General features: G+C 42.7%; 3 protein-coding genes across 4 annotated transcripts in view; 2 read left to right on the plus strand and 1 right to left on the minus strand.

The window, feature by feature from the left end:
* Positions 1-2,981, minus strand: part of AP-2alpha (adaptor protein complex 2, subunit alpha) — a 40,567-nt gene extending 37,586 nt beyond the window's left edge. The window contains exon 1 of the mRNA XM_070142825.1: positions 2,926-2,981. Coding sequence (XP_069998926.1) covers positions 2,926-2,966 — 41 coding nt within the window. The 5' untranslated portion in view covers positions 2,967-2,981. The remainder of the gene's footprint in view (positions 1-2,925) is intronic.
* Positions 404-6,324, plus strand: LOC113829652 (high choriolytic enzyme 1). The gene is made up of 9 exons (XM_027382859.2): positions 404-706; positions 1,210-1,410; positions 2,491-2,581; positions 2,945-3,065; positions 3,599-3,797; positions 4,072-4,227; positions 4,477-4,663; positions 4,817-4,936; positions 5,298-6,324. Exons 1-9 carry the CDS (start codon positions 584-586, stop codon positions 5,447-5,449), a joined length of 1,350 nt encoding a protein of 449 aa, XP_027238660.2. The 5' UTR covers positions 404-583; the 3' UTR covers positions 5,450-6,324.
* A 5,292-nt stretch (positions 6,325-11,616) lies between these two features.
* LOC113829643 (cytochrome b5-related protein) overlaps positions 11,617-12,500 on the plus strand; it is a 6,131-nt gene continuing 5,247 nt past the window's right edge. The window contains exon 1 of one of the 2 annotated variants that reach the window (XM_027382850.2): positions 11,617-11,689. The gene's annotated coding sequence lies outside the window, so the exon portion shown is untranslated. Of the gene's footprint in view, positions 11,723-12,500 lie in introns of both variants that reach the window. The other variant, XM_027382852.2, reaches the window with a different exon arrangement.

Here is a 12,500-nt window from a genome sequence, read left to right on the forward strand (position 1 = left end):
CTCACTTTTCTTTTTTATATATCTCCGTCTTGCATCATTTTCTTGCATAACAAAGACACACCTAAATCAGAAAAAAAATGAAAAAAAATAAAAGAAAAAAAAATACGCACGTATCCTCAAACCTCGGCGGAGTATTTCCAGCTGCAAATCGTTTCTCAGTATTTTACGTCGCTGCAAACCGGTTTACGTCCTAATGATAATTCACTGCAGAATTCCGGCGATTGTGGCGCTAAATATCAGTTGAGACTCGTGAGGGGGAAGGAGGGGAAACGGGCCCAAAGACGAAGGGGGGGAGGGGGGAAAGCTGAGGACGTAGGAGGGAGGGGGACGGGCAGGAGGTGACGTCATAAAAGTCTCCGATGTTTCCCCGAATCGTCACCACGGGGAGTTTAAAGTCGGGTCTCGTCGGGGCATCTGCTCAGGATACCGAAAGATACCACAGCCTTTCCACTGCGATCGAATCGGAACATTTCGAGCTCAACAACTCTCAATATTCGAGTCGTAAGAAGGGACCTTATTCGCCCAAGCCTCGAGAGACCTTCGCTTCCATCACCTCTTTCTTTTTTTTTCCCCGTGACCTTAGATGAAAACTCTAAAGGTGACCAGCGTCGTGACCTTCGCGGTGACGGTCCTTGCCCAGTTCTCCCATGCACAGCTTCTTCCTCGGTCTCGGCTTCCGAAGGTTATCATTGGGGATCCGAATGAGGTGAGTACGAGCAACGTCGAATTAAATACTTATATAGACCTCGAGTACGTGGATGGGGGATTCTTGAAAAATAAGGAGCCGTCAGAAAATAACATGCTCTGTCTATCTGTCTGTATGAATATATACACATCTTTACCTATCTACCTATATGCAAGCGTAAATACGCAGATACATAAATAGATATAGGCAAACGAACAGATAAACGTATATATGATTCTCTCTCTTTCTCTTTCTCTCTCTCTCTCTTTCTCTCTCTCTCTCCTCTTTCTCCTCTCTCTCTCTCTCTCTCTCTCTGTGAGTGCTTTCTGTTCTAAGTGTTTATTTCAGAAACGATCTCCAGTAGAAGTAACTTCTTAATATTAGACAAAGCCTCAGAACTTGCCTTGTAACCCATTTTCCTTGATCTTTTCCCCTTTAACCGCCCATGTATTCCGTATACTCCGAACACACTGACATAACAAGCGAAATCGCCGACTGAGCAGGTGTCCTAATCCTCCACACAGCCCGAGAACGACATCCTCGGGCCGCCCCTGACGAAGGAGGAGCTCGCCTTCAGGATTAAGGGGACTGGGGAGGATGGCGGAGAGGGCGAGGGCGAGGGTGACGGAGGGGGAGCAGAGGAAGACGACCCAAGCCTTCGGTCCGGGTTCTTCCAGGGCGACATCATGCTTCCCTCCGAGGACCACCTTCTTCAGATCATCCAGGTGAGGTGGCGATGCCTCGGGTCGCTGCTCTTGGTGTCTCTGTTCCATGTCTGTTCGTTCTGTCTGAATCTTTTCCTTGCCATTGCTTTTATGTTTATGCTCATTGTGTATTATCTTTCTCAGTCCAACAAATACACACAGACACACACACACACACACACACACACACACACACACACACACACACACACACACACACACACACACACACACACACACACACAAACACACACACAAACACACACACACACACACACACACATACACACACAGATGAAACCCATATATTTCCGAATCAATAAAAATTACAAATACATTACGAAAGGAACATGAGTGCCAGACGAAAACTCTTAGTAAATAATCAAAATATATAGGAATGTAACCTTAGCGTATCTGAAGGAAAATAGGTTAGAATGTACAATAATAGATTACCCATAAACGAAGACCTGCGTGCTTCAAAGACTACAGCCACATAATTATTAGATGACGTAGAAAGAGGCCAAAGAATTGCTCAAAATGCTGGCTGGAACCACCTTCCTGTCGGGGTAGGCATTTCCTTCTGTGTCGGTGGCAGTTGGCAACAATGAAACCGGAAGCGTTACTGACACGGCACGACACACACGCACACATACACATATTCTGGATCTATTAGAATGTGACACAGACTAAATGTGATTTATGAAGATCAAAGTTTCAATATCTGAGAAGAAATTTAAGTTGACTGAAATGGTTCCCTTGTCCTCTTGCGCGTTGTCTAGTGTGTATCGTAACATTAGCTCGCCTAACCTATTTAAATGACGCTAAGCCAAAGAACAGCCAAAAATCAACGTTCATTAATTCCTAAACTCATGAATTCTTGAGTACGTATTCTTGCTCGAACCCTCGCTTCCTTTCATAGCTTGCAACTCGTGGCATGACGGGTGTGAAAGTGCAATATTAAAAGCATACACGCATTTTGACGAAGTAAAACACGCTCAGAATTCCACATAAAGCCAAAGAAAAATGAGACATCCCGCAGAAGGGATATCTGTTCAAAGATAATAACGGAGTCTGATCCTAATCCTTATTTCAATCCTCTAGGGATCCCCAGACGCCCAGGGAAGCGCCGCCAGGAACCCATCTCTCCGTTGGCCAGGCGCTCTCATCCCCTACGTTATCTCAGCCTCCTTCTGTGAGTATCTCCATGTTATTCAATCTTACACTCAGGAAAAGAGAATATCATATACCGTAAGCAGCTGAATATCAACGGTAGTTTCGACATAAGAAAATCGTTCAGGAAATAAATGTGTTTTGCATTAGAACTGATTGACTGGTAGAGGAACAAACAGCCTTCGCGCCATGTTTGTTTACGTTTGTTTCCCCCCCCCCCCCCAATATATAGGTTATGACAAGTAATGCATGCTCACTTTCTCTCCAACTCACCGTCAAATCGACTTTCCCCTTGGTTTTCACTTCCCGAAATTGCAATATCTTGTAATAACACAAAAAAACAATGCACTACGCTGGAATACTGACCTCCTTGGCACCGCCTCAGCTCGCGCCGAGAGGGCGGCCATCGGGGGCGCGATGGGCGAGTACCACACCAAGACGTGCCTTCGCTTCGTGCCTCGCCAGCCGCAGCACAGGGACTACGTGCACATCCTCAAGGGCGAAGGGTGCGTTTCCTTTGGTTTTGGTTATCGATATGGTCATCGCACGATCGCGGGCCATCGCTGTAATTAACGCCGTGGCTTCATCATTTCCGTTGTTGCTGCAATAACTTCAACTGGCGAGGGTTTTTTTTTTTTACTTCCTTTGTAGTAATGTCTGTAGTACCAAACTGCACACACACACACACACACATACACACACACACACACACACACACACACACACACACACACACACACACACACACACACACACACACACACAAACAAACAAACTCACTCACTCACTCACACACACAAACACACATCGACCTTAATTCCTATTTCCTGATCTGAAAAGGATCTTCAGTCCTCTTACATTTTAGTAAAAGTTAAAGGGCCTAACACACCCAACACACAAGCACACCGCCGCCTGCAGACCCCAGCCAAGCAAGCAAAGGAAGCAAGCAGCGAACGCCTTCACTTTCAGACCCCAGTCCCCTTTCCTCTCCACGCGTCAGAGTTCAACCTGCACGACCTTATCCGCCCTCCTTCTGCAGGTGTTCGAGCGCGGTGGGTCGGGCCGGCGGTCTGCAGGTCGTGTCCCTCGGGCAGGGCTGCGTGCACCACGGCGTGATCGTGCACGAGTTCATGCACGCCGCTGGCTTCTGGCACGAGCAGTCCCGCTACGACCGCGATAAGCATGTCGTCATCAACTGGAAGAATATTATCGGCGATATGAAATACAACTTCGGGAAGGTGAGTGGAAGTTATTTTGAAATTTGGGGCAAGGAGGAGGAAAGACAAAAGAGGGAATGGGAAGATAATGTTAAATAATGGGATTTCCAGTTTTGGAAGAGGTGAAAAGAATAATGATAAAACAGCTTTGAAAAATCATTATTGCCAACCTTCACTGTGATGTAGGCACCGGATGATGATAATTAAATATTACTATTATACGTTATAAGAGCCAGCCTTTGCCAACATAATAATCAGCTTTCACATGGCAAGGCATTATTCTTCTCTTTATCAGAAAACCAACCGTCTGACGAGCGACTTGGGGCTTGACTACGACTACGCCTCCGTCATGCACTACGGACCGCGGGCCTTCGCCGTGGACGCCTCGCTGCCCACCATCATCCCCAGGGTGGCCGGGGTCGAGATAGGTCAGCGTCGCGGCTTCTCGCAGGTTGGTCGCGGAGCCAAAAGGTCTCGGTAAACTTGTGCGTGTTTGCGTGATGAAGCCGAGGGTCGAGAGCGCCAGCTGTTCTCGCGGATGAAGAAATCAACAAGCAAATATACCAAAATGTTGCGTTAACGGCGCAATGAAGTAATGATAGAGTACTTTTATTGAATAAATCAAGGGGATTCTGCTCTGTAAATGTCAAACTTGTTGCAGACAACCAAAGCAATTTTTCCAGAATTTCTTTATCAACAGCTCGACGTGAAGAGCCTGAACATCTTGTACCGCTGCGATAAAGATGCAACGACGTCGACGCCCACGGAGAAGCCCGGCGCCTGCGAGGACACCCACGCGGCCTGCCCCAAATGGGCGGCGAGCGGCGTGTGCGTGAGCAGCCCCGTCTTCATGTCTCGCGCGTGTCGGAAGTCTTGCAACCTGTGCGGTGAGATTCGAACTCTGAACTATTTTGAATATGACAAGACGGTTAACGACTTTTCCGTCTGAAATTTCAAAATACTATTATTCATTTTGCTAAAGGTGTTTACTCCTATTAACAAGATCATAAAATAGACGTTTCTTATAATCTGATCTCCAGATGAAAAGGCTGAATGCATGGATACGAACATCCACTGCGCTTGGTGGGCGGGGCGAGGCGAGTGCGAGCGGAACCCAGCCTACATGACCAGTTCCTGCCCCAGATCATGCGACGCCTGTGGTGAGGACAGAGAATTTCCCGTGTGGCTTTTCACTGATAAAAGAAGGGGGGGCGGGGGGGGGGAGCGGGAGGTAGAAGTTTGGCGGTAATTTTATTTGTTGTTGTAGATGTCTTTAAATTCACTAAATCTTGTCTTTAGATTCACTTTTTTATTCGAAAGTTGTCGGTAGATGGACTTGAATCAATACTACTCGTTGTTGCAATGCCCCTTGCTTAATGATAACATCTGCAGAAGAGCAATTGCACAGCACAGTTAGGTAATAATCTTTCGGCAAATCTGTCCTCACGCCCATCCCGATCCGACCATCATACATCTACACTCACGCCCACCCTGTTCATAACCCGAAGCTCTCCCCCGCAGGCGTGTGGGCGGGGCCGTGTAAGGACCAACACAAGGACTGCAGCATATGGGCGGCTCGAGGGGAGTGTGGGCGTAACCCGGAATACATGAGCCGCAACTGCCGCTCCTCCTGCAGTCTGTGCGGAAAGCCACCGAGGGCGCCGGGAGTCTAGGCGTCGCGGCCACGTGCTCGAGACGGCATTTCAAGACAGCTACGGCATTCTTCAAGAAATATCTCTCTTTTCTTTCATTTTCTCTCTCTCTCTCTCTCTCTTTCCCTATCCCTCTCTTCTTCTCTCTCCCCCACCCCTCTCTCTCTCTCTCTGTCTTTCTTTCTCTCTCTCTCTGTCTGTCTTTCTTTCTTTCTTTCTCTCTCTCTCTCTCTCTCTCTTCCGCTCTCTCTCTCTCTCTCTCTCTCTCTCTCTCTCTCTCTCTCTCTCTCTCTCTCTCTCTCTTTCTCTTTTAGGATTTTATTCCTCCCAGCCTTTTTTATCATAAATGGACACTATTATTATTATTATCATTATTGTCATTATTATCATCATTTTTATCTAAAAGTGTCTAAGTAAATAAACATAGTTGTTAGAATACAGCTTTAGGCCTATATTCTTTAGGCATCTGTTGCCAAGTAGGAGGAGAATGTTATTGCAGTACATTTTGTGTAGATTCTTGATGTATTTCTGAATGATAAGTAACAGAAAATGATTAGTGTATCGCAGTGTAGTTAGTGCCAATCAGACATATCTCAATATAGTGTTCTTGGGAGTCTTCTGCGGTGTTCTTCAATGCTTTTGTCACGAACTTATTAGAAAAAGGCTTGTGTTTACACCTATATGTTCATCCGCCATGGGAAACAATTATAATTTACCCCTCAAAGTGTAACTGCAGGCATTTCAGGTAAATTATTTGTTTATATTAAACTGTCTCATTTAATCAATATTTGAAGGTAAACTTGCAACTTATATGTACGGATTGCTTTCTTTGCGGTTGTCACATGGGATGAAGTTCTACAGTGTAAAGCTGGACAAAATAAAATAGCTAAATAAGTCATGAAGCTTTTCAATAAAGAAAATATTCTTAAAATTCCATTTAACTTCAGAAAACAAATTTCACTTCAGAATGGACATTATAATCTATCTTTTCACTGATTTTTTTTTACTTTTCTTATTGTGCTATATTCTGAATATCTTTCTGTGAATTCAGTCTTTTTCATTGTTTTAAAGTCTATCTGCTTTACAACTGTGCATGATTTATACAAACCAAGATCCAATACTTCTTTTGCAATCTAAACTATCTGATTTCCCTCTCTCGTAAGCACCACGTATGCCGACAGATATATAAAATTAGGCGGATCTCAACAGCAAGAGATTCCACACTCTCTCCACAGTCCAGCGGCGTCGGCTATTAAGGAGCAAGGGTGTTGTTGCTTCGACTAGGATCATGAAACCTCAAGCTTGGCGACATAGACATGATGGCCAGAGAAACGAACAGTATGATCATGTCTCCTGGAGCATGTATGCTACTTTTTACTGTCATATTCATCATTATAACTATTTCTATAATAATAATAACAATAATGATAATTTTTTGCTCGCATTATTGATTGGGGAAAGGAGCTTTTTGCGTTATACCCACATATATTCCACTGTAGGATGCCTAGACTGTGTGCCATGATGGTTACTCTGTGTCACTTATGATTAGGCTATATTCGTCAGCATCAGATGTCCCAGTGCTGGTGGCATCTGCCATAGTCTGACAACTCCATGTTGAGGTTCTCGCTGACTGAGGAATCTCTTTCTCTCTCAGAGAGAAAGAGAGAGAGAGAGAGAATGGATATCGTGGGAGAGAGGGAGAGAGAGAGAAAGAGAGAGAAAGAATGGAGAGCGTGGGAGAGAGGGAGAGAGAGAGGGGGAATGGAGAGCGTGGGAGAGAGGGAGAGAGGGGGAGAGAGAGAGAGGGAGAGAGGGAGAGAGAGAGAGAGAGAGAGAGAGAGAGAGAGAGAGAGAGAGAGAGAGAGAGAGAGAGGGAGAGAGGGGGAGAGAGAGAGAGAGAGAGAGGGAGAGGGAGAGAGAGAGAGAGAGAGAGAGAGAGAGAGACAGAGACAGACAGACAGACAGACACAAACAAACAGAGAGAGAGAGAGAGAAATAAATACACAGACCGATGTAGATATAGATATAAACGTATAATATACCAAATATGCATCTGTCTCCCCATATTCTTTAGTGACCGTGTCCCTTTGCCCATGAACGAATGCCATGAGTTGAACAGCGTGGATTTTCACTCGCCCTCAAGCCCAACATAAGACTGTCCATTTAAAACGAATGTATCTGTTACAAAAACAGGCATTTGCATATTCTGGTTGAAGAGGTGCTTCGGCAGAGGCTCTTTGCAGAAGATTAAAAATATGTACCTTTTATTCTCTTCGTGTGTCGTCAATCCTGCTAATGAATGCTGATTACGGATTGGACATGGTTATAAAGAGGATAATCATAGTCATCTCAATGCTAAATGTGAGAACTTAGACATGCGTGCGTGGCCAGTAATCCACCGTGACTAATGCGTTTAGAGGGAGCACGCCGGTAATCAACGCATGCGCTGTAATTGCCAGGTCCCGCTGGCGCTGTTATCCTCGTTTTTTGTTTACTTTCGCCCGTAATTTAATCTGTGGTTATTTCAGGCAATTCTCTTTTGTGGTCTTCTTTGTGTGTTTAATATTGCTTTTGATCACTGATACCATAGATCAGTGTGACAGCGTTCTGGCCCAATATTCATCATTATGAGTTAATATATACTATCATTATATATGGCATGACTATGGATATATCTATGTATCATTACTATATATCTAAGAGACATATGAGTTCTTTTTATTGATATTGTACTTCTCGTGTTAAAGAACGCAAAGTAATTCCACTGTTTCGTCAAGTATTGTGTTTTGTCCCATCCGTGTCTTTGTGGTTTGGTTTCATTGTTTGTCCAATGTCCAGCTCCTGGTTTTTCCCCATCATCTGCTCCTTCGTATTGCCATCCTACTTGAACGGTTTTGCTCCAATTCTTTCAGCGAGAAATGTCTCAAAATTCCATTCGGGTGATCACAGAGTGCATTTTATCTCTCTCTCTATTTCTTCCCTCTCCCTCCCTCCCTCCTCTCTCTCACTCCCTATATTTGGGAGGAGAGGACATCACTTTAAAAGGCTGTACAACCATGCTTAAACGTCCTAGAATAGAGTTATAACAATAAAGTGTCCATTATAACTTTCCACACTCTAAATGCCTTGCTTCTTCTTGTCGTGGGACCCTTTTCTCTCTCTTCTGCTACTTCTCTGTCGCTGGTGCTGAAGGAGAGGCGGTCGTCTTCAGCTTTTAAAAGTTCTCCCTTCAGTGTGTCTTGTTTTTCTGGACGATGGAACTTCTTTGCTCTTTGAAACTTGAACTGGATATCTGTCTTCGCAGCGCCCATCCTTGTCTGTATGACTGGATCTGGCGCGTAGGTTAGCCTGGGACTGCTGATCGAAAATAGGATTATCCTCCATCTTAAGTTCAATATCCTTCAACATGTCTAAGGCAATAATGAACTCCCCGTTCCTCCGTTCCGGTATTTAGGAACAGTTTTCCCGACGATGTTGTGGCATAGAGCTCTCATCACTAATTTGGTATCAGCGAATGGCCAATTTTGGTTCAGCATGCAGTCCAGTCGACGATTGTTTGGTTCTATGATTTCTCGGTCCAGCCTTGTCTCCATATCTCTTTCCTCTTGCAGAATGCAGTCCCAGTGTTTCTGCCGTTCAGAAAACCAGGTAAGAATCATCCTTCTGAAGCGCAGGCTGGGGGTTCCTTCAACTCGTATCTGTGGAAACACCATAGCTGGTCTTTTTTCCGTTTGTCTTTTCCTCGAGTGATGTTGCGCCTTTTCATCTCGGCTTCCGCCCGGGCAAGCCATTCGCCACCAGTGAGATCTTTGGACTGTCTCGTGGTCTTGGTTTGGGATGAGACTGCTTCACTAGTCGTGGCTTCGGCTGGCCGGGCTTCTGGCGTGCCTTCTTCCGTTGCAGTTCGACAAACACGAGGCTGCAACTCGATCAACTGATGCATCTGTGCCCTTAAGACGCGTAATTATTCTAACACACGCCCATCACGAGCCTCTATCTTGCTTCTTTCTTGGAACACTGAGAATATTTTCCTTCCCCAGTGACTCGTTAACGTCTGGTTGTATACATCTTCCTGTTTCTTCGTGCAGTATTTTTTTCGCACAGCTCTCCTACAGGATAAAAATTGTGCTCTGATTTCATCAAGAATCATTAATCAATAGGTTTTCGCTTCAACAAAAAATCAGGAACACTAAAAAACCTACCCAAAAAAGTCATCAACTGTTAACAATCAGGAATACAAAAAATAAGAGCACAAATTAAAACTTTTATAACCCATGGACAGACCTCAATCCTTATGATAAAAGGTTATATCAGTGTGTCAGCCATCACAGTATGCAGACCTTGTAGTGTATTTAGTTTACCCTTTACATCGTTCTCTTCGAATTCCGAGTAATGGAAGAAAACTTTACGGGGTAACTAAGCTAAAGGTATTACTCGTACAAACACGATTATTACTATTCCTTAGATTTAACGGTTGGAAAAAAGAGAGAGAAAATTGACATGCTTAAATCAATTACCTCAACTTATTTCATTCATCCCGTTACTTTTAAGGTAAATTGGAGAGTAAGCCAGGCAATAATTCCATTTTGTTTCTGCTCTCTGACTGCTTCTGTTGGGTCTCACGAGCAGGCGGCTGAGTGATGTCACAGTTGAGTCTATCGTCGTCTGATTGGCCACACGAGTCCTACGTCAGTATTACGTGTCTAACATTATTATACCCTCATTCAATTTCTCGTCGCCAATTTGATAGCGGCTGACATACTAAAACTAAGGTAGTCACGCTGTTTTTTACTCAATCAGTACTCATTTTTACGATTCTGTTACACTCGCACAGGTTCTAAGCCTTACGTACCCTTTGGCTTCTGACGGGGCCTACAGTAGCTGCCATACACTTCCAGAACGCTGCTGTAATGATGATACACATTGGGTTTCTTTGAAATATGTAGAATTAAATAATTCTAACCTTCACTATTTGGTAGAGCCAGATTAGAATAATTGTCATCATTATAAGTTCAGTCTCGGTTGTGTACTGTCTTTTGTGGATTTGATATTCTTTTTGGTTATTGAAACTCCGGATTAATGTGGCAACATTCATCTCTTATATTTAACACTAGTTCTGAAAACACTTATACTGAATTGAATTTATTCGTATCCTCATATATGCATTTAATATGGATATGGATTTGGATATATTCATTTGTATTACATTAACTTACATAAGACAAATGTTTTTTTTTTTAATAGAGATGGCATTTCTCGTGTTATTTATACGTCACGCAAATTCAGTGTTTCGTCTAACAATTTTTTTTTTTTTTAACCTACCCAGTGTTTCTGTGGCTTGTTTCCCTTCTTTTACAGCGTCCTTGTGTATGAATGACAAAATGGAATTATATTAAACACTATGCACAATAGTAAAAATACAAATTGACTATAGATCCTTCGGCCGACATCTAACCGGAGAAAATACGAATCGGAATGTACAAAAATGGCTTTGCTTCGCGCTGATATTAAGATATAATCTTCCCTTTTTTTCTCTATTACAGATCTTCACGCCGATTTCGTCTAATGAGAACATCATATTAACACTGATTCACCTTTCCTCATTGATGCTCTTCGCTGAACTGCCCTAGTTAGCAGATCTGAGGCTGCCAGAAAGGGGAAATGGGGCTGATTTTTCTGTGTATGTTTTTTAGGGTGACAGTTTCAGAAGGCGAGTTGGTATTTTGGTCCTTGTGTTAAATAACCACCATGAACGTCCACAGGTAATTTACTCTCAACATAAATACAGCTTCTATGAGTACGGCCTCAGTACCTCAGTTTTCAATTTTATTTCCGTCACTGATTATGTTTTAAATATAGCATAATTACATTGTCATATCAGGCCGATAACTGTAAAAAAAAAATTATTATCCGCAATCGATTCAACATCCTGGACTTTGAAATACTGATATTCTAAATATACTAGAGTTAGCCTCGATATACAAAAAGAATTGGACTACCAGTCAGTTGTTCTCGACATATTAATGATGGATTAATGTCTAACCTCCATGACATCTACTTTCACATGTAAAACTTAAAGAAGAGATTGTAATAAAAGAAAAATTCGACTTGCACACAATCATACAAGCATTCATACCCATTTTCAAAACAACGCACATGTACTGAATGGCAACTCTTTCGTTATCATTGAAGGAGAATTTAAAACCCGTGACTGAGCAGTTGCTGTGTAGCTTCTCCAGCGTGTGAGGTTGTCTTCTCAAGGTTTGATATTTCTGTCTGTCATTCCCGTTTAGAGTAAGTAATCAATTGATGTATTATTTGCACGCTTGTTAGTATGATCTAGGTATCACAGTGATGATGTGTAGTAGTAATAGTTGAAAGGTTACATGAGTATTCTCTAAAAATTTCGACTCTCACGGACGAACAAAACTCGGCATTTGAGTCCGTAGTAATTCAAGAACAAACCAGTTGAGGCTCACAATAAAAACAACCGTAAAGAGGACAGAACGCTGTTTGTCAATTATTATGTTTATTTCTGGCTAAGGAACGAGGGGAAATGCAAACTATACTAAATAAGAGTGAATACCAGGGCATGAAGATTGGGAAGTGCTAAAAATGAGGTTGAATCTAGCCTGAGAACAGTTCGAAAGGTCTTATATACTTAAAGAAAAATACACTTTCTTGACCTTGGCGAGGGGAGACAACCGCTAAGAACACGTTCCGAGGCGGTCACACTCGTCTGTTTAATGGTCACATGTAAGAATAGGATTTTGAACAGTGTTTCTTATGGATACACGGAGATAGAGACGGATATATATAGAAAAATAGGGAGATTATATGTATATCTGTGTGTATATATATTTGTCTATATATATAATCACACGTGTGTGCGTATATATATATATATATATATATATATATATATATATATATATATATATATATATATATACATATATATATACATATGTATATATTTACATATACATATATGTTTATGCGTGCGTGCGTGTATGTGAAAAGAAAAACTGCTACTATAAGAATTAAAATTAGATATTGACGTTTCGAACTC

Source organism: Penaeus vannamei, chromosome 30, assembly GCF_042767895.1.
Source record: "Penaeus vannamei isolate JL-2024 chromosome 30, ASM4276789v1, whole genome shotgun sequence".
Classification (NCBI taxonomy): Eukaryota; Metazoa; Arthropoda; class Malacostraca; order Decapoda; family Penaeidae; genus Penaeus; species Penaeus vannamei.

Excerpts from the sequence above, each read along its gene's own strand:
- LOC113829652 (XM_027382859.2), top strand. The coding sequence starts at position 584 with ATGAAAACTCTAAAGGTGACCAGCGTCGTGACCTTCGCGGTGACGGTC. Across the intron at positions 3,798-4,071 it reads TGAAATACAACTTCGGGAAG|AAAACCAACCGTCTGACGAG; the intron begins GTGAGTGGAAGT and ends TCTCTTTATCAG. Across the intron at positions 4,937-5,297 it reads CAGATCATGCGACGCCTGTG|GCGTGTGGGCGGGGCCGTGT; the intron begins GTGAGGACAGAG and ends TCTCCCCCGCAG.